General features: G+C 42.8%; 1 protein-coding gene across 2 annotated transcripts in view; it reads right to left on the bottom strand.

The window, feature by feature from the left end:
• LAMB4 (laminin subunit beta 4) overlaps positions 1 to 21,404 on the bottom strand; it is a 69,946-nt gene that overhangs the window by 13,179 nt on the left and 35,363 nt on the right. The window contains exons 12-18 of one of the 2 annotated variants that reach the window (XM_033193301.1): positions 20,863 to 20,972; positions 17,655 to 17,734; positions 16,959 to 17,109; positions 4,592 to 4,777; positions 3,210 to 3,325; positions 1,951 to 2,071; positions 563 to 958 (exon numbers count right to left, since the gene is read on the bottom strand). In XM_033193301.1, the coding sequence (XP_033049192.1) occupies positions 764 to 958; positions 1,951 to 2,071; positions 3,210 to 3,325; positions 4,592 to 4,777; positions 16,959 to 17,109; positions 17,655 to 17,734; positions 20,863 to 20,972 (959 nt within the window). In that variant the 3' untranslated portion in view covers positions 563 to 763. Of the gene's footprint in view, positions 1 to 562; positions 959 to 1,950; positions 2,072 to 3,209; positions 3,326 to 4,591; positions 4,778 to 16,958; positions 17,110 to 17,654; positions 17,735 to 20,862; positions 20,973 to 21,404 lie in introns of those variants that run through there. The other variant, XM_033193300.1, reaches the window with a different exon arrangement.

Here is a 21,404-nt window from a genome sequence, read left to right as displayed (position 1 = left end):
TTTAAGTAGAGACAGGGTTTCACCGTTTTAGCCAGGATGGTCTCGATCTCCTGACCTCGTGATCCGCCCGTCTCGGCCTCCCAAAGTGCTGGGATTACAGGCTTGAGCCACCGCGCCCGGCCCGGATTTGATTTTCTTCCCTTTGTAACTCATATGTTGGTTAATGAGTGCGGTTCTATTTAAAACTCCTCAGTGGAGAAATGGATTATACGGTTAGGGAAATCATGACAGTTTAAAATTCCCAATTAAACTTTCCAGTTGTTTCTACTTTCTACTTTATTTCTACTATAATATGGTAGAATCTACCAGGTAGATAGATCCTCTCACCTGAACTGTTACAGAACTCTCTAGGTACAGGATTTATAACACCTTTGATTATGGTTGCCAGATGAAATGTGGCTGTAAAGTCTCTGTGCAACTACTAAACTCTGCCTTTTAGCTTGAAAGCAGCCATAGATAATATATAAACAAACGGGACTGGCTGTGGCCCAGGAAAACTTTGTTGGGCTGTACTTTGCCAATAAAGTCATGATATTAGAAGATTCTCACAAATATGCAGAAATGCAATTTTAGTAAAGAAATTTTATTTTTATCCATGAAATTACTTTTTAAAAATCTCACACAATTCTATACAATTCTGTTGAAGTTGGGATGAAACTGGTACCTTCATACAGTACTAACGATCTTAAAAATTAATTGGGAAGGCTGGGCACAGTGGCTCATGCCTGTAATCCCAGCACTTTGGGAGGCCGAGGCAGGCAGATCATCTGAAGTCAGGAGTTCGAGACCAGCCTGACCAATGTGGTGAAACCCCATCTCTACTAAAAATACAAAAATTAGCCAGGTGTGGTGGCGTGCGCCTATAATCCCAGCTACTCGAGAGGCTAAGGCAGGAGAATTGCTTGCACTCAGGAGGCAGAGGTTGCAGTGAGCCAAGATCATGCCACTGCACTGCAGCCTGGGTGACAGAGAAGATTCCGTCTCAAAAAAGAAAAAAAAATTTAATTGGGGAATATGTTCCAGAAAATATTTTGACAAATTATTTCAAGAGCCATAACACCTTAGGTAAAGTAGGAAAATATTTTAAAGTATTTTAAAAAATATGTATCAAATACACATAGTAGTAATATATATCAAATATATGTATATTTCAAATGTATCAAATATACATATGTATCAAACATGTATCAAATACACATAGTAGTAAAAAATAGAAGCAACTTATATGACCAGGAATAGGGAAAATAGATAAGTAACTTAAGTAAATCTACTCAATGCCCAACTCTGCCCAGGGACAAGCCTGGGTCTGAAGGGCTGCGCAGAGTAAGAAGTTTGGAAGGAATGCCAGTCGCCCCACTCTGTGGGGGAAAGACGCTGGAAGAAGTCACTCAGGAAATGTTATGCATGGTTTCTAAAGATAAGAAGACAGCATACATACCATAAGAAAATGCTTATGATGAAGTGTGAGGTGAAAAAAATTGGCCTACAACATTGTATAAGCACTCTGATTTCAATGATACAAAAGTGTAGGATGTATAAAATGGGAACTTAGAAAATGATAATGATTCGTGTGGCTGGATTTCTTCCACACATTTCCTACACCACCAGGGTGCTGTCGTGGCTCAGGGCAGGGATGTGGAAGCAGGCAGGGTGGCTCTGATTCTGAACTCCTCACTCACTAGCTCTGTGACCCCGTGCCTCTGTTCTATCACCTGTAAAATTATGAAAGTGCCTACCACACAGGGTTTCTGTGATTAAAGAATATGTAAAATACTCCAAACCATTACTGGGACATACTGTTATATAAAATTTGCAAATGCTATTAGGTGGCTTTTATAATTGAGCAAACACATTTACATTTTTTAAGAAGTATTTCACTAATGAGTCTAAAAGTAGTTATAATGGTGCTTAGTAGCGAAGAAAGCACCCACAAAGCTCTGTGATACTTACGGAGTCCACCAGGACGTGTGAATGAGTGTGGGACTCTCCTTCCAAAGGCTGAGAAAAATAGACATCTATGGAATATTGTACATCTGGTTCTAAACAGATGGGTGTGGGAAACAGCATGATTCTGTATTAAGAGAGATAAAGCAAAAATTCAGACCACAGAAGCACAATTATATTAGCTAAATGGCCATAGTATTTGGTAGCATTGCACTTGTGCTGGGCAGTGACCCACACCGTGGCCCTGAGGCCAGTGTAGGTCTAGACCAGCACAGGTGGGTTGGTTGGATGGTAAAGTCACGTTCAGATCCTCTGTGGCTCTTCCATACCATTGTGCCAAGTGTCAAAGTCTGAGAAACTATTGGCTATGGGTTGTCATGACAACTCTGGGGAAAGGATGGGACAGAGGTCCTCATCCCATCTCTCATGTTAACATCAACAGGATCTCAAAAAATCTCAAAAAAATTATTTTGTGGCAGGGCGCTGCAGCTCATACCTGTAATCCCAGCACTTTGGGAGGCCGAGGTGGGCAGATCACCAGATCAGGAGTTCAAGACCACCCTGGCCAACATGGTGAAACTCCGTCTCTACTAAAGATACAAAAAGTTAGCCGGGCATGGTGGAACGCTCCTGTAATCCCAGTTACTCAGGAGGCTGAGGCAGGGGAATCACTTGAACCTAGCAGGCAGAGGTTGCAGTGAGCAGAGATCATGCCATTGCACTCTAGCCTGGGTGACAGGGCAAGACTCTGACTCAAAAAATATATATATATATTTTGCCACAAGTTTCTATTGGGGCAAAATCAGTGGCCTCAAAATTAGTAGGCTTTTACCTCAAAGATTCTCATCTATTGAGAGTAATCAAGCTGAATGTTTTACTCTTATTCTTGTTGCATTTTGCTTTCTTATATTTCAAAGCCACCTGGGGACTGGAAAAGGAACACTCAAGATTTAGAGTCAGGATATCCTGGCTAGAATCCTGGTTCTGCTACACATTAGCGATGAGTTTTCGGTAAGTCATTTAAGTATTCTCCTTCTCAATTTCGTCTTCATCTGATAAAGACAAAACCTGCCGTACTGAGCTGTTATGAAGATTACAAGTGATAATAAATGTAAAGCATAGTGTAGCACACAGTAAGTGCTTAATATATGTTACAGTTTTCTTCAGTCCTCCCCTTTTCCCACTTAGTTCCCACATACAAATTACTGATAAGTGAACAAAATTCTAAGAAGCTTTCAATGTTTGAGGACAGGTCTGAAACATACCTGGTAGCCGCTGGTAAGGCAAAAGACTGAGGCTTTGACTGTGAAGTCTTGGGTACGCAGTGCTCACTCCCTTGAGGGGGGTTCACCACGATCTGGACAGTCCAGTCAGCTGCAGACTAGACAGGCATGACATTAAGGCATGTCACTGCAAGGATGCAGGAAAATGTTTTGCACGAACACACGTATAGCTAATGGAAAGTGCATGAACTTGAATTTGCAACCCATAGGCCACTTGGCAAATAGTTTTGGAGTTGAAAGAGTCTTAGAGGTTCACTCCCAGGCCCAACTCTCTGATGCCTGAATTGTGACCCAGGCAGAAAAAGCATTGTTTCTCATGGGCTCACGGGCCTGGAAAAACTTTAGCTCTCCTGACAAGCATAATCCTTAACCCCTATTTCCCAGGAAGTTGACTCGTTTATCATGGCTCTGGATCACAGAACAAATAATAATAATTTGGAATCCTTTACAAAAGGAATCTATATATTGGGGAGATATGCAAATTTGCTCTATTCTGAAGCCTTACAGTTTGGAAAAGCTTTTTTTAAGGTGTCAGGGTCATGTTCTCTCTATAGATAAATTAATCTATATATATTTTTAAAGCCTTTCTTATCATATTCACTGAGCCAAAGTTCATTGACGTTCCTTGGCTTTCATTTGTAAGTGAGAAATAGAGAATTATGTCCTATCATGCATTTCAAAGCAGATCAGCTGCTCTGGGCATGTGATGCACCACGAGAGCCTCCAGAATGTGGTCCCTAGTGGGGCTTGGGAGCCTCTAAGACCACACTCCCCTCCAGCCATATCAAATATGTTTCAAAGGAGATGTTGAGTGGGTTTCAGATCCAAAGGAAGGTTAGGAACTATTGGTGTAAATTTGGCTTGTATTCTGTTTTAGATATTTCTTAAAAGACGGGCAGCAGGGGGTCTAGTAGTGGGAAACAAGAGGGGCAGTTTGCTTTTGGTCTTTCTCTTGTTGCAGGGTAAGATCCAAATGCAAACAAATGCCTCTGCTGCATCACCTGTGAGTCTGAATCTCTGCACAAGTGCTGGTTTATTAAATTTTTACAAGAAAAGTACCAGGAGGGCAGGATTTGTGTTATTTTGGCTATTTTTCTTATACAAACAGTCACCACTTCCTTAAACCTGGTACCTTAAATACATAACTTCAACTGTAGCTTCTCTCCATGGGCTACAACATACACGCATATGGCTCACTGTGCTGCTTCAATATCTTTAAGCAACCAGGTTTATAACGCTCCCCAGATGTTCACTTTTTACAAATCCTTTTCTGATGAACCTATTCTAGCAAGGCTGAAATGGAAACATTTCAAGAATGTATTTCTGTCAGCTTTTCACCACCAAGTTGGAGAGTTAAAGGATACCTGGGTTTCATAGCGAATGGCAATGGTGAAGTCCACAGGAAAGGGAATGTTGTTGACAGCAAATCTCAAGCCAGCGCCAGGGAGAACCCTGGCAAATCCAGGTCCAGTCCATGTAACAGGGTTCCCAGGAACTGGCTCTCCTAAAACAATGTGAACAGCTGGACTCTGGCCAAAAGTTTCCGAGCCCTAAAATGGGAGAGGAATGTAAACAGCTTTGCCTACAATCAAGGCCTGAAAGAGTTCAAGAAAACCAGTCCCCCACTGCACCACCCCCTGTATTTCCTGGTGTGTATATGATTCATATGAGTCACAGATGAATTATTCTAAGCAGAATACAGTCCAGAATCCAGCTGAGAATAATGTGCTAATACTGCAGCTTTGGAACAGATGTTACTGTATAGAATGATTGATTTGAAAGCAGTGTCCCGGGAAGCAACTTTAATTTTAAGTACCCTTTGTGCTAATGAACTGAGTAAATTCCACATGGATAACCTTGGGTTTTCTCAGATATGACTGTGGAGTTCTGCCCAAAATATGGAGGCTATTCCCATGCCCACTTTAAGGATTTTGCCTAATTGGGCATGACAATGAGAAAACCCACATGGATTTATTTTCTAGATATTTCTTCCATGCAAAATGAGAAATGCTCCTCTTCTATCTGCTTGGGAGCATGTAAGTATAAAACTCCTAACATGATTAATTAGAATCCCTGACGGTCTCTATACTGGATGTCAGCCGGAGGCCATCTGGACCCTGTAGATAATACCTCTTTAATTACTTTTGCATCTGCCTCTCCACACTCACAGCTTCCGCTCAAATTCCTCCTCTTGTTACTTTTGCCTGTGTTGCTGCAATAATCTCTTGGCACCGTTCTCTTCTCTCTCTTTGGTCCAATACATATCATGCACTGCTGCCAACCAGGCATCTCAAACTCTTTCTAACTGCCAACAGAATAACGCCCAAGTTACTTAGCCTGGAGTTCTAGTTGCTCTGTGATCTACCCCAAACTGCCCTTCATTTGATAAATGTTTAGTAACAATTATGTGCCAGCTCCTGAATTAGGAATGCAAAATAAATAGGACAGAGCCTCTGCCACAGAGGAGTTTAGAATTTTGCATCTGAGGCAGAAATGTAAATGAGAAATTATACTGTCAGATTGGGTTTTAATAGACAGAGGTATATGTAAAGTCATCCATATGCAATGTTTTTCAAACATTAAAAAAAAAAAATACCCTTGTGAGGCTGGGTGCAGTGGCTCAGGCCTGTAATCCCAGCACTTTGGGAGGCCAAGGTGGGTGGATCACGAGGTCAGGAGTTAGAGACCAGCCTGTCCAACATGGCGAAATCCCATCTCTACTAAAAACACAAAAATTAGCTGGGAGTGGTGGTGTGCACTTGTTGTCCCAACTACTCGGAAGCTGAGACAGCAGAATCACTTGAACCTGGGAGGCAGAGGTTGCAGTGAGTCGAGATCACGCCACTGTACTCCAGCCTGGGTGACAGGGTGAGACTCTGTCTCAAATAAAATAAAATAAAATAGCCTTGCAATTGCAGTAGACACTGTAGGTACCCCTCCCAAATCTCCTTTAGCTGTTTGTGCACCCATACCCCAGTTGCTGTGTGTGTGGCTGCTGACAGCTCACAGTTGAGCCTTGCTCTGGAGGATTGCTCTTTCACATTTCCCTCCCTAACCACCCAACACTACCTTTGGGAGCTCATAGCCAATGACTGATTGAGACAAGGCTGACCAGGTTGTCTCAAGGGGCAGGACAACTTTGCCTGCAGTGTATGCCCCGAGCTCCTCTGAGGATCAATTCAAGGTTTGTTTTACCTGAGACCACGTCTCGCTCTGCTCTTTCCTTTTCTCTATCTTTTATCCTTCACTCTCTTAAGAGTATTCCTGAAGAATATTTCCTTGAAAAATCACATGCAATTGAATCCCATCTTAGGCTCTCCTAGGGCACCTGACTTGATATAATTAATGCCAGCCAGTTTACCTAAAAGTAGATCCTAAGATGCAATTCTGGAGGTGGATAATTTACTGTTTGGCTGGCAGTGAGGATCATGGTGGGTGACATGCACTGATGATCCCTGGCATGAAGTAGTGATACAATTTCTGAAACTGTCACCTGTGGAGAAATGGGACAGAATACAGGCAGGGAAGGGGAGGCACTGACTTGAGCAGTATTTCTGGCACTGAAAGATATGGAGGCATCCGCATCCTTTGATGTTCCAGTAAGAACTGTGGAAATGGGTGGCTGTTGTTGAATGTCTTTGATGAGAGAAAATGACAAGGTCAGGACAATTAATCGCCAATGTAAAGAAAAGTGTGAGAATCAGAGGGCCTCCCTGGGGCGTGTTTTAAGAGACTCTCATCTCCTTAAACTAGAGGGCAAGAAGAGCTGAATATTCTTCACAAGCATTAATTGTAAGAGTTGCAGAACTTCAGAGAAGAGGCTGAATTATCAGCCTAGGTAAATTACTTATACAAAGATAACTGTCTATTGGGGAAGGGGGCATACTCATAATCTTTCAGTATTAGTGGATACAGGATCTGAGCTTATGCTGATAACCAGGTATCCAAAGTGCCACCATGGTCCCCTTGTTAGAATAGGGACATACGTGGGTCCTAAAATGGACTGCTGGGCCAGGTGCCTTTCATCGTGACTTCACTGGATTTACAGAACCACCTATTGATAATTTTCTTCAATTCTTGAGTATATAATGGAATGAATCTGCTTTGCAGTTGGCACTGGTTCTTTGACTTGTGGGTTAAGAGCTCTTGTAGTAGGAAAAGACCAAGTAAAATCCTGTAAAATGAGCCCCAACCCCAAGCCAAGACAGTACGTAAAAACACTATTGCAAATCAGGGGCATCCTCAGAGTGCCACTCTCAAGACTTAAAGGATGAATGGGTGGTGGTTCTCAACATATCCCCAATTTAAGGCACCAGTCTTGTTTCTGCAGTTGTTGGATGGATCACTGGCAGATGGAATGACCACAAATTTAACCAAGGTGTAGTCCTACTTGCAGCTGTTGGGTTGGATGGAGTGTCTTTACTAGAGCAGATTAATACAGCCTCTGGAACATGCTATGTAGATATTGATATGCAAAAATGTTTTCTCTTCCATACTTGTAAGGAAAAAGGAACATCTGCAGTCCTTTGTTATTTCTATATTGTCTGCAAATGTGGTGGGGTGGAATGGTGGTGCTCTATTTTCCAACAAGGGCAAGTGGGTTCCTTCTGTAGTCTGAGAGTGCTGAGGAGAATACTTGGGAAGGGCAAGAGGGTATGTTCACAGTCTTGCTCCAGGCCTATTTAATTCTCTTGTTCTCTGTCACAATATAGCCCAAAAGGATCTGGACCATCAATATATTCTATGAAATACCACATTAGTCCCCTACATTGAGGGCTAGTGAAGTGGGTGCCTTGGCCCAAGGTGATATCACATGACTTCCCATAGTGAGAACCAGCTGTTCTGTGGCCTTGGCCAGCACCCTTTTCTGAGGGCTGAGTGTCTAATTCACCAAGATGTGAAAACATAATATCTCCTCTGCACAATAGATCCACTTTCCAGCAAAAGAAATTCAGCAGTGGTCATGTGATTTTAGGATTCACTGCCCTTACACAAACCATACTACCTGGAAGATGCTGACCTGAGATGGCAGTGCATTGGGGCCCCTTAAAGATGCAGCTGAAGAATTAGCTTCACAAACTTGGAAATGAAGCCCAAGGAGATGGGCCAGTGCTCTTTGGGATGTTATGTACTCCTTAAATCAAGGAATTTGATGCTGGGTCCCTAACAGGCAGAATACATGGGCTTGGGAGAACCAAGTAGGATTAGCCATGCCCACTATCACTCCCAGTAACCATGGGAATCTGGGCTTCTTGTCACTGTAACATTACCACTCTGTGGGTCTAGAGGTCTTGATTCCTGGAGGGGGACAGAGTTCCTTCTGCTAATCTTAAAGCTATGGCTGCTACATGGTCTCTTGGGCTCCTCATGCCAGCAGACCAGTAGTCACAAGAAGGAATTACCATAACTATAGGGCTGTGGCTATATCATTGGGACATGAGGAATATGTACAGCACTGAGGTGATCCACTGGGGCATCTTTGGTGCTCCCATACATGTGGTCTGATAAGGCATGCAACGCAGGGCCTCCAGCCCATGAGGGACGAGAGTGTGTCATCTCAGAAGTACCAGTTGAGGATGAGGGGAATCTAGAATGTGTAGAGAGGAGGGAGGGAGATGGTATCAATGATAGCCTTGGGACCAACTGCAGCAGCTAGAAGCTGTAGTTTGTCTCACTAGTGTCATTTTGTAAATTTCCTCAGGAATTATGACTAATCAGAATCCTGGAGAAGCTGTGCCTGCATGGAATGAACTTAATGTAAGAAGCAAATGGGCGGGGCCAGCTTCATGGTTACCTAGGACCACCCCCCAACCCCCCAAAGAAAGCCCCCATGCTTGATTTGATGCTTTGCTGTCACCATCTTGATAGAGTTAATAATTTTATTTCTTTGAACTTGTTCTGTAAGTGAAGTGTTTTGGGACAGTGGAGCATGCACGTGAGCAGAAGAGATGTGCGCATCATGTGTGTCTGCTTCCTTGTTGCCCCATTTGCAGATAGTGCACATCACGGCCAATGAACACAGAATTCTGGGGGACCTACTGTGCCTGGGAGTTCAGTGAGACTCAAAGTGAGTGCAAGGTAAGTGTGTTACTCATGTGATCAAATTAACAGGAGTGTCGATAGCGCCAAGAAACCGAGCTTTCTGTTAGAACCAGACTTCTTTTGAATGCAGAAAGAAAGGCATTCTAAGAAACATAAACAACCAAGGAATCCTATATCTTTTTTTTGTTTTTTTGAGAGACAGAGTCTCGCTCTGTCACCCAGGCTGGTGTGCAGTAGCACAATCGCAGCTCTCTGCAGCCTTGACCTCCTGGGCTCTAGTGATCCTCCCACCTCAGCCTCCTGAATAGTTGGGACCACCAGCACACATCATCACACCCAGCTAATTTTTTATTTTTTTGCAGAGATGGGGTCTCAAATCCAGTCTAGTCTCAAACTCCTGGGCTCAAGTAATCCTTCCATCTCAGCCTCCCAAAGTGCTGGGATCACAAGTGTGAGCCACCATGCCAGACCTCATATATTTTCTTATTCATGTGACTTCCCTGCATTAGCCCACTACTTCCACTGAAAAGGATGACTAGAAGGAAAGAAAGACAGGAAAACCCAGTTTCATTTCCTTTCAGTCCTTCCTTACTCATCAGTATGCTGAAGGTAGAGTGTCGGTTGAATACATAGCAGGAAGTGAAATGAAAACAGTTAACTTAGTCTTGTGCAGAGTTCTCACAGTTCTGTTAAGAATGAAATACATATGTATATATGACTACAAATTGACTATGTGGATATGAATACAAATTCTGGAATTTCAGTGATTCCATGTGTGAGTTGAAATGTTCTCATGTTTCCAGTTAAAATTGGCACTGCACTCTACAAAGATGAACGGTATAATTCATGCTAATAATTTTAAATTTTAATATATCTTTACATAGAATGACATTGAACAGCAAATAACAAAATGCTCTGACAAACTGAGAGAACGATCATGAAAAGAAAGTATAATGTTTTATATTTTAGTACTTTTTTTATTTTTTTGCAGAGATGGGGTCTCAAATCCAGTCTAGTCTCAAACTCCTGGGCTCAAGTAATCCTTCCATCTCAGCCTCCCAAAGTGCTGGGATCACAAGTGTGAGCCACCATGCCAGACCTCATATATTTTCTTATTCATGTGACTTCCCTGCATTAGCCCACTACTTCCACTGAAAAGGATGACTAGAAGGAAAGAAAGACAGGAAAACCCAGTTTCATTTCCTTTCAGTCCTTCCTTACTCATCAGTATGCTGAAGGTAGAGTGTCGGTTGAATACATAGCAGGAAGTGAAATGAAAACAGTTAACTTAGTCTTGTGCAGAGTTCTCACAGTTCTGTTAAGAATGAAATACATATGTATATATGACTACAAATTGACTATGTGGATATGAATACAAATTCTGGAATTTCAGTGATTCCATGTGTGAGTTGAAATGTTCTCATGTTTCCAGTTAAAATTGGCACTGCACTCTACAAAGATGAACGGTATAATTCATGCTAATAATTTTAAATTTTAATATATCTTTACATAGAATGACATTGAACAGCAAATAACAAAATGCTCTGACAAACTGAGAGAACGATCATGAAAAGAAAGTATAATGTTTTATATTTTAGTACTTTTTTTTTTTTTTTGAGACGGAGTCTTGCTCTGTTGCCCAGGCTGGAGTGCAGTGGCCGGATCTCAGCTCACTGCAAGCTCCGCCTCCCGGGTTCACGCCATTCTCCTGCCTCAGCCTCCCGAGTAGCTGGGACTACAGGCGCCGCCACTTCGGCTGGCTAATTGTTTGTATTTTTGGTAGAGACGGGGTTTCACCGTGTTAGCCAGGATGGTCTCGATCTCCTGACCTTGTGATCCGCCCGTCTCGGCCTCCCAAAGTGCTGGGATTACAGGCTTGAGCCACCGCACCCGGCCAATATTTTAGTACTTTCAATGGCCCTTTTTCTTCTTCTGATTTTAGAACATAAGCTCTGCATTTTTATTTTGCACTGGGCCCTGCAGGTGGGTCCGAGCATGCAATGAGTAGGTGTTGTAGGTGCTGTTGTTCTGCTGCCAGATCCCCTTTACTGGGCCAGTGCATGCAGCTGCCAGCTCCTGAGACTGTTGCTGCTATGGCTCCCGACTGCCCCCTTCTCTTGGACCTTGCTCTTGGCTGATTAGAGTCATCTCACCTGGAAGGTTACCCACATCTGCTGTGGCAGTCCAGCATCAACAACTGACTGATGCAGGAACACAACAGGCCAGCCCTGTACCTCAGTGGGGTACAACTCTGTGGCGTAATTTATACTTCAGAGCTTCCCTGGGGGATGAGACCCAAAGCTAAACTTGACCCTCGACCCCACACCTGCCTTCCCCTTTCTCATTTCCTAGCCTACTTCCCTCACTCCGTTATAGGTTTTCCCTGACATGTGTTCCCTTAATAAAACACATGCACCTGAATCCCTGTTGTCATCTGCTTCCAGGAACCTAAGACAGTGAGTGACACTGCAGATATCCATTTATATAAAATTGAAAAAAATGGATAAAAATATGACTATTTTGTATTCCTCTGTTGTACTAAACTGACCCACTAAACTGATTCCATGGCTTACTTATTAATTGGCATGTCCTGCAGTTTGAAAAATTACAGCTCTATGGAACCCTAGAGATGGACAATTATGTCCAGATGTCAGGGTAGGAAATGTCAGAGAAAAAGAAATCTGAGTTGGGTTTTAAGGGATAAGAAGAAGTTTTCCCAATGAATAACACAGAGGTGGTCATTTCAAGAAAGAGAGAAGTATGTTGTGCATGCTTAAAGCAGGGTTTCTCAAACTGCTGTCATGAACCACCCATATCAGAATCACCTAGGGGCACGTGGCAAATATGCAGGTTTCTTGGTCAGCCTCAGATTCCCAGATATGGTATCTCAAGGGTCAGACCTGGAATCTGGATTTTAAATAAACTCCCTAGGTAACACGCACAGTAAAAATTTGAGGATCAGTGAGGGAATTAGGGGAGGGGAGTAGCGACTCATTCCGCAGTCTCCTCTTTTCAGGTGGACTTCAGATCGAGGAGAGGCACTTCTAGCCTAGAAGTTAGAGAAGGCCTCGTGGGGCTGTAGCATAGGAATAGGAACAAGTAGGAGAAAGCAAAGACCCCATGATTAAGCGCACATGATCCCAGTAGGGGGAGCAATGCCCACGAAGCCTTCTCTGAACTTCTCAGCTGGGGTATTTCTCTGTAATCTGAAGTCCATATCATGTTACATGCAGCTGTTTCATGACCCTTAGCCCAGCCCACCACACATTAGCCGTTTGTGTCCACAGCTTCTTCCCACTACAATGAGGGCAGGCTCCATGTTGAAGTGTTTCTGTTTTCTTTCATTCAGCCATTTTATTCACTTGAGAAGTTCTCTTATGTGTAAGCGGTGCTGGGTTTGGGAACAAGACAGCCAACATGTGCTTTCATTTGCTTCTCCAATACACCCATTTGTGCATATGCACCCAGGAAGGCTCAGTAAAAATCTCAGTACAGCTAATAAATGAAGGAATGAACCAACTCACAAACAAGCCTACAGTGGCTCTGACTTTCGTGAATAACAAGGGATGGCTACAAGGTCTTCTGGACTCTTTGGGGCTTCTGTAGCCATGGGAGACTGGGCTGTGAGGAGGTGGCATCGCTCTGCCACTGATGCCAGCACTGACCAACTGCAGCTGCCTCAAAGTCTGAGGCACAGCTACAGCACCAACCCAGGGGCCATCAGTGTGTCTTTCCTTCTCCATCTAAGAGGAGAGCCACTCCTCAGCACTTTACCTGTCCTTACTAAACTGACAAGAAATTGTGAATTCACAGTGTCCAACTCTCTCACTCTTCAGAACCCAGATTTCTAGAAATTATTTGTTTTGCAAAGAAATAAAGCTATTGATGTTTTTCCCCAGAGGATCTGATTTCTTTGGACTTGGTTTTTCCTTTCCTCCATTTCTATTCATGAGGGTAATAAGAGCTTTTACTAACTGAGTACATGCATGGACCAAGCACAGTTGTAAGTGCATTCATTACCATATCATTCATTTACGGCGTGTGACTGTGGCCATTCATAAATGGTTTACCTCACTCTGCTCATCAGCATGGAAGCTTTACTTCTGATTTCTCTTCAGTATTATCTTTTCTTTGTCAATTATGAAATCACTTCCTTGTTGCTGGAAATACACATCACATTCCAGGCAAAGCTGTTGCTAAAATCTTTTTTTTTTTTCTTCAGTTTTCTGTTTTCCAAAATGGGCAACTTTGAGACAGAGTCTCCCTCTGTCACCCAGGCTGGAGTGCAATGGCACGATCTCAGCTCACTGCAACCTCTGCCTCCCAGGTTCAAGTGATACTTGTGTCTCAGCCTCCCGAGTAGCTGGGACTACAGGTGTGAGACACCACGCCCAGCTAACTTTTGTATTTTAGTAGAGACAGGGTTTTGCCATGGTTGGCCAGGCTGGTCTCAAACTCCTGACCTCAGGTGATCTGCTCACCTCGGCCTCCCAAAGTGCTGAGATTACAGGCATTAGCCACCATGCCCGGCCTAACATCTTAAAAAGAAATGACGGTTTAAGTACCCATCAGAAGTATTAATTATACCATGGACCAAGGGGTTCAGATTATTCCACCAATGAGCCATGGAGAAAGTTAATTGTAATTCTTCTTAGTTCTCCAATTAGAATGTTGAAACAATTCTTCATAAGATGCAGTTGGGTTTGCTTTTATTCACATTCATAGTTTCATCTCCAGCCTTTCTCTTCTCTCTGTGACCTCTTAACTTAGGTCCTTATTTGTTCCTGTCTGGACTAGTGCAGTCTGTACAGAAATGGGCTTCACTTCTGTCAGATTAAGTTTGTAAGAATACTGAGGACGGCCTCTGTCATATCATTCCCTTGCACAGAAGGTGTACGGCGAACACATCTGACAGCAATAACTTAAGCATACTCTGAGAATGACCCTATGGTCTAAAAGGAATGTGAGTTTAGAGTTCCCAGCTAAGGAATCTGGGAGTCGCCAACCTGGAGATTCATTCCCTATCTCTGAGGAACGTCTGAACCTGTGGCCCATCCTGTGGAATACAGGCCATACAGAGGTTTGAGGCCCTTTGTTTTGGGTTAAATGAAGGTGGCATGGAAGAGGTTGCTGGGGGGAGGGTACTAAGTGAAAATGCTATATAAACTACACTTTTTTTTTTAACAGCAGTGCTCCTGTCTAGCCTGCTGCCAATGGACCCCTGTATGTAAGTTCCCTCAATCAACCTTATGTCTCATTCGCTGGCTCTGGGTGTCTTCTTCAGTCTCTTTGAACATGGTGCAGTATCTATTGAGATCAATAGGGGCCCAGCATGACAGAAGGCTTCAGTAAGTTCTCATTGCCCAAAAAATAAAGTTTAGCCTCCTTAGCAGGAGACTATAATTTTATTTTACAATAGTTCTTCTCTATTTACACTCCCTGCTGTACTTGTGGTCTATACCTGCCTTGGTTCTCCTCTGAACTGTTATTTATAACTTGCTCTGGCTAGATTGTCTTCTCATAAAGGCTTATTCATGGCTCAGAAATCCTAATACACTTACTGATTCTCCTTATCATTTGTCACTGGCCCATCCTAAGCTATCTATGTAAATGTGTTAGCTATAGTAAAAACTCCTGGAGCCAGTGACCCTAACTAATCCTTATCTGTCCTTAGCTTGGAGCTCAGCTTTGTGTGCACATTGTATAACATCTTAACGGGTTAAGAATAAGAGTTGTGTTTGTTTTTTTTTTGAAACATAGTCTCTTGCTCTGTTGCCCAGGCTGGAGTGCGGTGGTGCAACCACAGCTCACTGCAGCCTCAACCTCCCAGGCCCAAACTATTCTTCTACCTCAGCTTCCTGAGTAGCTGGGAATACAGGCATGTGCCACCATACCCAACTATTTTTTGTCATTGTTTTTATAGAGGTGGGATCTCACTATGTTGTCCGGGCTGGTCTTAAACTCCTGGACTCAAGGGATCCTCCTGCCTTGGCCTCCCAAAGTGCTGGCTTTACAGATGTGAGCTACTGTGCCTGGTCAAGAATAAGAGTTTTTAAACCAGATGCACCCGGGTTTCAATCCAGTCTCTCCCAACCCCCACTATCTACTAGATGTATGACTTTGAGTGACTTACCTAACCTCTCTAATGTTTTTTCCTCATCTGGGAATTAGGAATAATAGGTTGTTTGGAGAGTTAAATGAGATAATGTATGTAAAGTACAAAGCATAGCACATTAAATACATGGAATAATATTAATAATACAGCAACAGTTACAGCATAGCAAGCATACCATAACATTTTGTTAATGAATATGCAAATAATCAAATGGTAACCAACTTAAATCTTTTCTACTACAATTAAAGATCATACCCTCAGCAGAGAAAGAAAGTTATTCACATTATTGCCCTTTAAACTCTTAATATCAATCCCACCTTGAATGCTTTTTCTTTTGTCATAGGCATTACTTTCTAACTTGTTAAGAAATTTTACCTGCCCTTTAAATGTATTTCATGTCCTGGATATTTTTCCTTAAGCCACTGAGGGAGTAGTAAGGGTTCATATCATGCATGATATAACCCCCCTCACAAGTGAAATCGGCATTGTTTCAGACGCTTTACTCACAATCTCTGGTTCAGAGTTGTATTGGCATACTTGATATTAGTCTACTTAATTGGTAACAGGATAAACATGTGTTCAGTATGTGCTGTGTTGGGGGTGCTACATCCATCTATTTTAGATAATTTATTCTGTTTTCTTATCTAAAAAGTGAGACCTAGTTATGACCTAAACAGACACAGTAATACTTCTTTCCAAAAATTTTTTTTCAGCAAACATCATAAAGATGCAATATTCAAGACCACGAAGAAGAACCCAGACAATGGATTATTTCATTTGGAATTTGGATTCCACCTACTGTAGTTGTTACATCTAAGGGGCAATGAAAATCTCATGCTATGGTCTTGATTGTAGTCAGTAAAAGAGCAAATTCCAAGCCTCCTAAGGGGCTTTTTCATCCCTCCCCATCTGTCCTTACAGATAAGGAGGAGATTCCAGGAATGACTCAGTTACTGGAACCTAGAATTCATTCCCCTTGTTTTCTTTATCTGTCCAAATCCTGTCTTTGGGATCAACTTTCACATGCTTTCTCTCCTTAAAGACTTTCACCTTGAATTACCTTTCCTTTGTCATATTCCTATCTGGAGTCACACTCTTGAGAACCTTCTATACCTTCGTCGTTCATTTATTAGCAGATATCTATAAAGTTCCTACAGTGTGTCAGGCACTGTGCTATAGTGCAACAATGATGAATGCTGTACACATCCACCTCACCCTTTTATAGTTTATAGTATCATGGGGAGATGGAGAAGTAGACACTCAATAAACACATTTTGTCTGATGGGTATACCTTGAAACAGCAAAAGTAAAGTCTGTTTCATCATAATTTGATCCATTCACATTGATGGGCCAGACCCTGTGCTAGACCTGGGAGACAAAGATGAATGAAACAGAGACTCTGCTCTCAAGAGTTATATAATCTGCATTTGCAGGTTATAACAAACTCTGATCTGCATCTTTGGGCAAAAGCATTCTTCTCTAGGTATCTTAACCATGATCTCAAGTATGTGCTGTGTGTGTTTACTGATGTATCATCAAACGCAGACTGTAGGGAAAGTAAATGAAATACGAACCAAAGGCGCCAGTCCTTGGAGTGGCGTGGCTTCCTCCGCCTCATAGAGATAGAAATTCAAAGGAGCAAAGAAGTAGTCAGGGGCTGGTTCAGAGCAGCTACGGCCAGTGACATGTGGGCGGCATTCACACTGCCCATTCTTGGGTGAACACCTGAGGAAAAAGCAATTCATCCTGAAAAAATACAAAGTAGGTGAGTATAAAATGAAGGTGTAGGGGTGCTGGGTTAATGCTCCCTCAGTTTGGAGCAATCCTGAGAATCAGTCAATCAATAGTCCTGTGGGCAGATGTAGAAAGGCCATGGGTTTAACATAACTGGTCTTGAATAGTGAATCCAGGGTTATGGAGCCCAGGCGGCCACTTTCCTCCCCCCACCCCAGTTCTGCTCTAAAATCTGGCAAAAAGGGGGCATTAGGATCTCTCTTTACAGGATGGAAAAAGCTGGTGTTTTAGGCAGGTCACACGTATTCAAGCACCCATGCCACCAGTTTGTGGTGGGATACCCAGCAGAAGGATTGTTTACCTCACCCTTGGAAATATTTGAAGTGAAATAAATCAAAGGGTTGTAGTTAATGTCTCAAGATCATCACTTGTCATGGAATGAAATTTTTCACCTATGACTATGAGCATATCAAAATAAAATGTGCTTTTATGTTTAAATAAGGAATATTGCTATAAAACTTACTCATTTGACTTACACGTTAGAATAAGCACCTCCAATATCACAGTCACAGGGAGAACACCCATGGAGATGATTTCCCAGGCCCCAGTATCCAACCTACAGAGAAAACAGACTCAGCTGATTCCTGCTATAAAGATACTGTTGCTCTGAAGTGCAATATTGAAATCACTACAATGCAATTGCCACACATCAAATAGTCAAACAGCCTGCACCATCTCAGAGAAGCCTTCCTGGCCCATGTGCTTGGCTAATGATCTCCACAGACACATCTCCAGGATTTGAAGTAAGGGGACAGGGCTGGGTACAGTGGCTCATGCCTGTAATCCCAGCATTTTGGGAGGCCAAGGCAGGTGGATCACTTGAGGCCAAGAGTCTGAGACCAGCCTGGCCAACCATGGTGAAACCTCGTCTCTATGAAAAATACAAAAATTGCATGGTTATGGTGGTTCATGCCTGTAGTCCCAGCTACTTGGGAGGCTGAGGAAGGAGAATTGCTTGAACTTTGGAGGCAGAGGCTGCAGTGAGCCGAGATCATGCCACTGCACTCCAGCCTGGGTGATAGAGTGAGACTCCATTTCAAAAAATTTTTTAAAAAATGAAGGAGACAGGCCGGGCGCGGTGGCTCAAGCCTGTAATCCCAGCACTTTGGGAGGCCGAGACGGGTGGATCATGAGGTCAGGAGATCGAGACCATCCTGGCTAACATGGTGAAAGCCCGTCTCTACTAAAAAATACAAAAAAACTAGCCGGGCGAGGTGGCGGGGCGCCTGTAGTCCCAGCTACTCGGGAGGCTGAGGCAGGAGAATGGCGTGAACCCGGGAGGCAGAGCTTGCAGGGAGCCAAGATCCGGCCACTGCACTCCAGCCTGGGCGACAGAGCGAGACTCCGTCTCAAAAAAAAAAAAAAAAAAAAAATGAAGGGGACAGGAAGGTTGTCCATGTAATGTGTCAAGTGGAAAAGCAATGGAAGCCTTACAATTCCTCTGACATCACCAGTTTATGCTCAGGTTGGGTTACATAAGTCCTATTGGAATAGAAGTTCTTCTACCAGCCTATGTGTAACTGCCTTTGTCTCCCGCCCCCCCAACCCGGATGGAGTCTTGCTCTTTTCCCCACACTGGAGCACAGTGATACGCTCTTAACCAACCTCCGCCTCCCGGGTTGAAGCAATTCTCCTGCCTCAGCCTCCCAAGTAGCTGGGATTACAGGTGCCCACCACCACGTCCAGCTAATTTTTGTATTTTTAGTAGAGACGGGGTTTCACCGTGTTAGCCAGGCCGGTCTTTCTTGAACTTCTGACCTCATGATCCATCCGCCTCAGCCTCCCAAAGTGCTGGGATTACAGGCCTGAGCTACCAGGCTCGGCCATGTAACTGCTTTTAATAAAACGTATAGGTTCCTTTACCACAACAATCCCTGGGGATTTTACCCATGCAATACTGAAATGTTTGAAGGCAAAGAAATCATTCAAGTTAATTTTGAGATATTCCATGAATATCACACTTTAGCATAGGCATTTGTTTATCAATCAGTTGTTTTGGCATAATAACATGAATCCATGTGAGAGAGTCAACTCTGTTGTTCCAGACTTTTTCCATCATTGCAACATCTTGACCGTTGTTCAAAATAAACAGCTGGTTAGATACAAATAACTATTTTTCTAAGTGTTATAATATTTAGTATAAAATGCTCAAAAAAAGTCTTCTCCAACCAATCTCAATTGAACATGCTCCGATAAAACTTACATTTTAGTAGGTATGAAATTCTCGTTGGAAATGGTCTTGTTAAGCATCCACATTTTTTGTACCTTGGTACAATTTTATGCATGATTTTACTCAAAAAGATATCTTTTAGATATTAAACATTGATGTCGTTGGACACAATGTGACAAAGAACTTGATGTTTTTCCCCAAACCAAAACTTCAGTTTAAGAAAAAAAAAAAAAAAAAGATGTGACAAGGACTGCTTCCCACAGGATGTGGTTGTGAAAACTCCCTCTAGGACAGGGAATGCTGCCATGCTGGCCACCTCAGGGCAGATCCAGGGTGCCACTGGAGAAATGTGGATATGGAGAACCTGGTGGGTACACGGGTTCAGCCACGATGGACAGTTCCCCCATGGGGGGTCCCTATTCAGTTATTTTGCTTGCTTGCCCTGCAAGCAAAAGTGAGTCTGTACTGCACACGTAGCAGTTAACCAGCCAGTGAAAAAAGTCGGCCTGAGCCTAAGCTTTGTCTGGAATTACATGATTTGGTTGATCACACAATTTCAGGATTTGATGATGCTATAACCAACTGTGCTCCTTTTTTTGTGTCACACACTTATGGTCATGGAGATTGGCATGGCTGACCTTTCTCTTTAAGGTACAATTTTCAGATTTTCTGACTTCTCTTCTAGAATCCCTTCTTCATATTTCCTTCCTTGCTTCTTTCCCCCACCCTGTCTGCCCCATCCTGTTTTCAGTAAAACGACTTAAAATATGAGCACAAAACCATGTCCTCATAGGCATATGTTTCTTATTCATCAGCTACATTTTTTCAGACACATCGAGGTCACTGTTCTTTTATTAGGTTAAGTTTTTGTGTTTTTTTCTTTCTAAAATGTCATGGTGAGCTGCCAAGATTGGAGAACAAAGAAAAGAGTTGGGTTTGAATTCCCCAATTGCATCATGCATTTCTTATGGAGTGAATATGTTTTATTTTACGAATTTTAGATGATACATGCTTGTATGTTTAGTAGAGTCTGTGAAAAATCCGAGAGTTTATTTCCCACAGGAATCTAAAATACATTAAACCTATGTTTGTTTTTTTATAAGACCTTATCCAAAACATTTTTAGGAAGGGCGTGGTAGGGATGATAAGGGGATTGTGTGCAAGGTATAGAAGAAAGTTCTGGTGGCCCAAAACATGGGCAGATAAATGTTCTTCTATTCTACTGCTTGGCATTTTCAGGAAAACAGTGGATAAATCTAATAACGTCTGTGCCTGTATCGGTTTAGTCCAGTCCAGTGGTGTGCTGGTAAATGTTTAACAGGCAGCTCATTGCAGGGGTGAAGGGAGGCTGATAGGTAGTGTTTGCTGATTTCTGTAGTGTAAATACTCACACCGCTGGAGTACTAAAACACAATAGGAAAAGGAAAGAGATTAGCAAAACCAAGTCTCACCTAGGCAATGGCAATAGAAATCCACATCATTATATAAAAGGGAAATGATAGTCAAATACATACAGTGCATTCTTCGCAGTGTGCTCCGGTGACATATGACAGGCACAAGCATTGGCCTGTATCCACATCACAGGTCAAGAGTGACAGACTCCCAAGGGGGTTACAGCCGCAGGCTGAAAGCACAGCATACACAATTATTCTCATTCTTAATTCCTCCGCTCTTGTGAGTGTACTTAATAGCTCACACAAAGCAAGAAGCATAACTGCAAGAACACAGAGAAGCCTGCCCTGCCAGGTTTATTGTGTGCCTGGCTGGTGATTGTATTGCATATAACCTCACAGAGGAAATCCTGTGTCAGACACTTCCAGAGCCTTATGTAGTTTTACTGGATGGCAATTAGGAGGAGACAAGTAGGTGTAGTTAGCCGTACATGCTGCAGTACTGGCACAGTAACCCTGAGTGATGCTGACCAGGCTGGGCAGGAGTTTCTGGGAGTCATGGTTATTACTGATGGCTCCTTCTCTGGCAGATGCATCTGGAATCCTGCTCTCTCTTCTCTCCCTTAGTACTTTGTTACTTTTTCTCTTTTTTTTTTTTTTTTTTT

The sequence above is a fragment of the Trachypithecus francoisi genome, unplaced genomic scaffold (genome assembly GCF_009764315.1).
Source record: "Trachypithecus francoisi isolate TF-2019V2 unplaced genomic scaffold, Tfra_2.0 Lachesis_group4, whole genome shotgun sequence".
NCBI classification, from domain to species: domain Eukaryota; kingdom Metazoa; phylum Chordata; class Mammalia; order Primates; family Cercopithecidae; genus Trachypithecus; species Trachypithecus francoisi.
The sequence above is the reverse complement of the archived record's forward strand: the minus strand, read 5'-3'. Positions and strand labels throughout refer to the sequence as shown.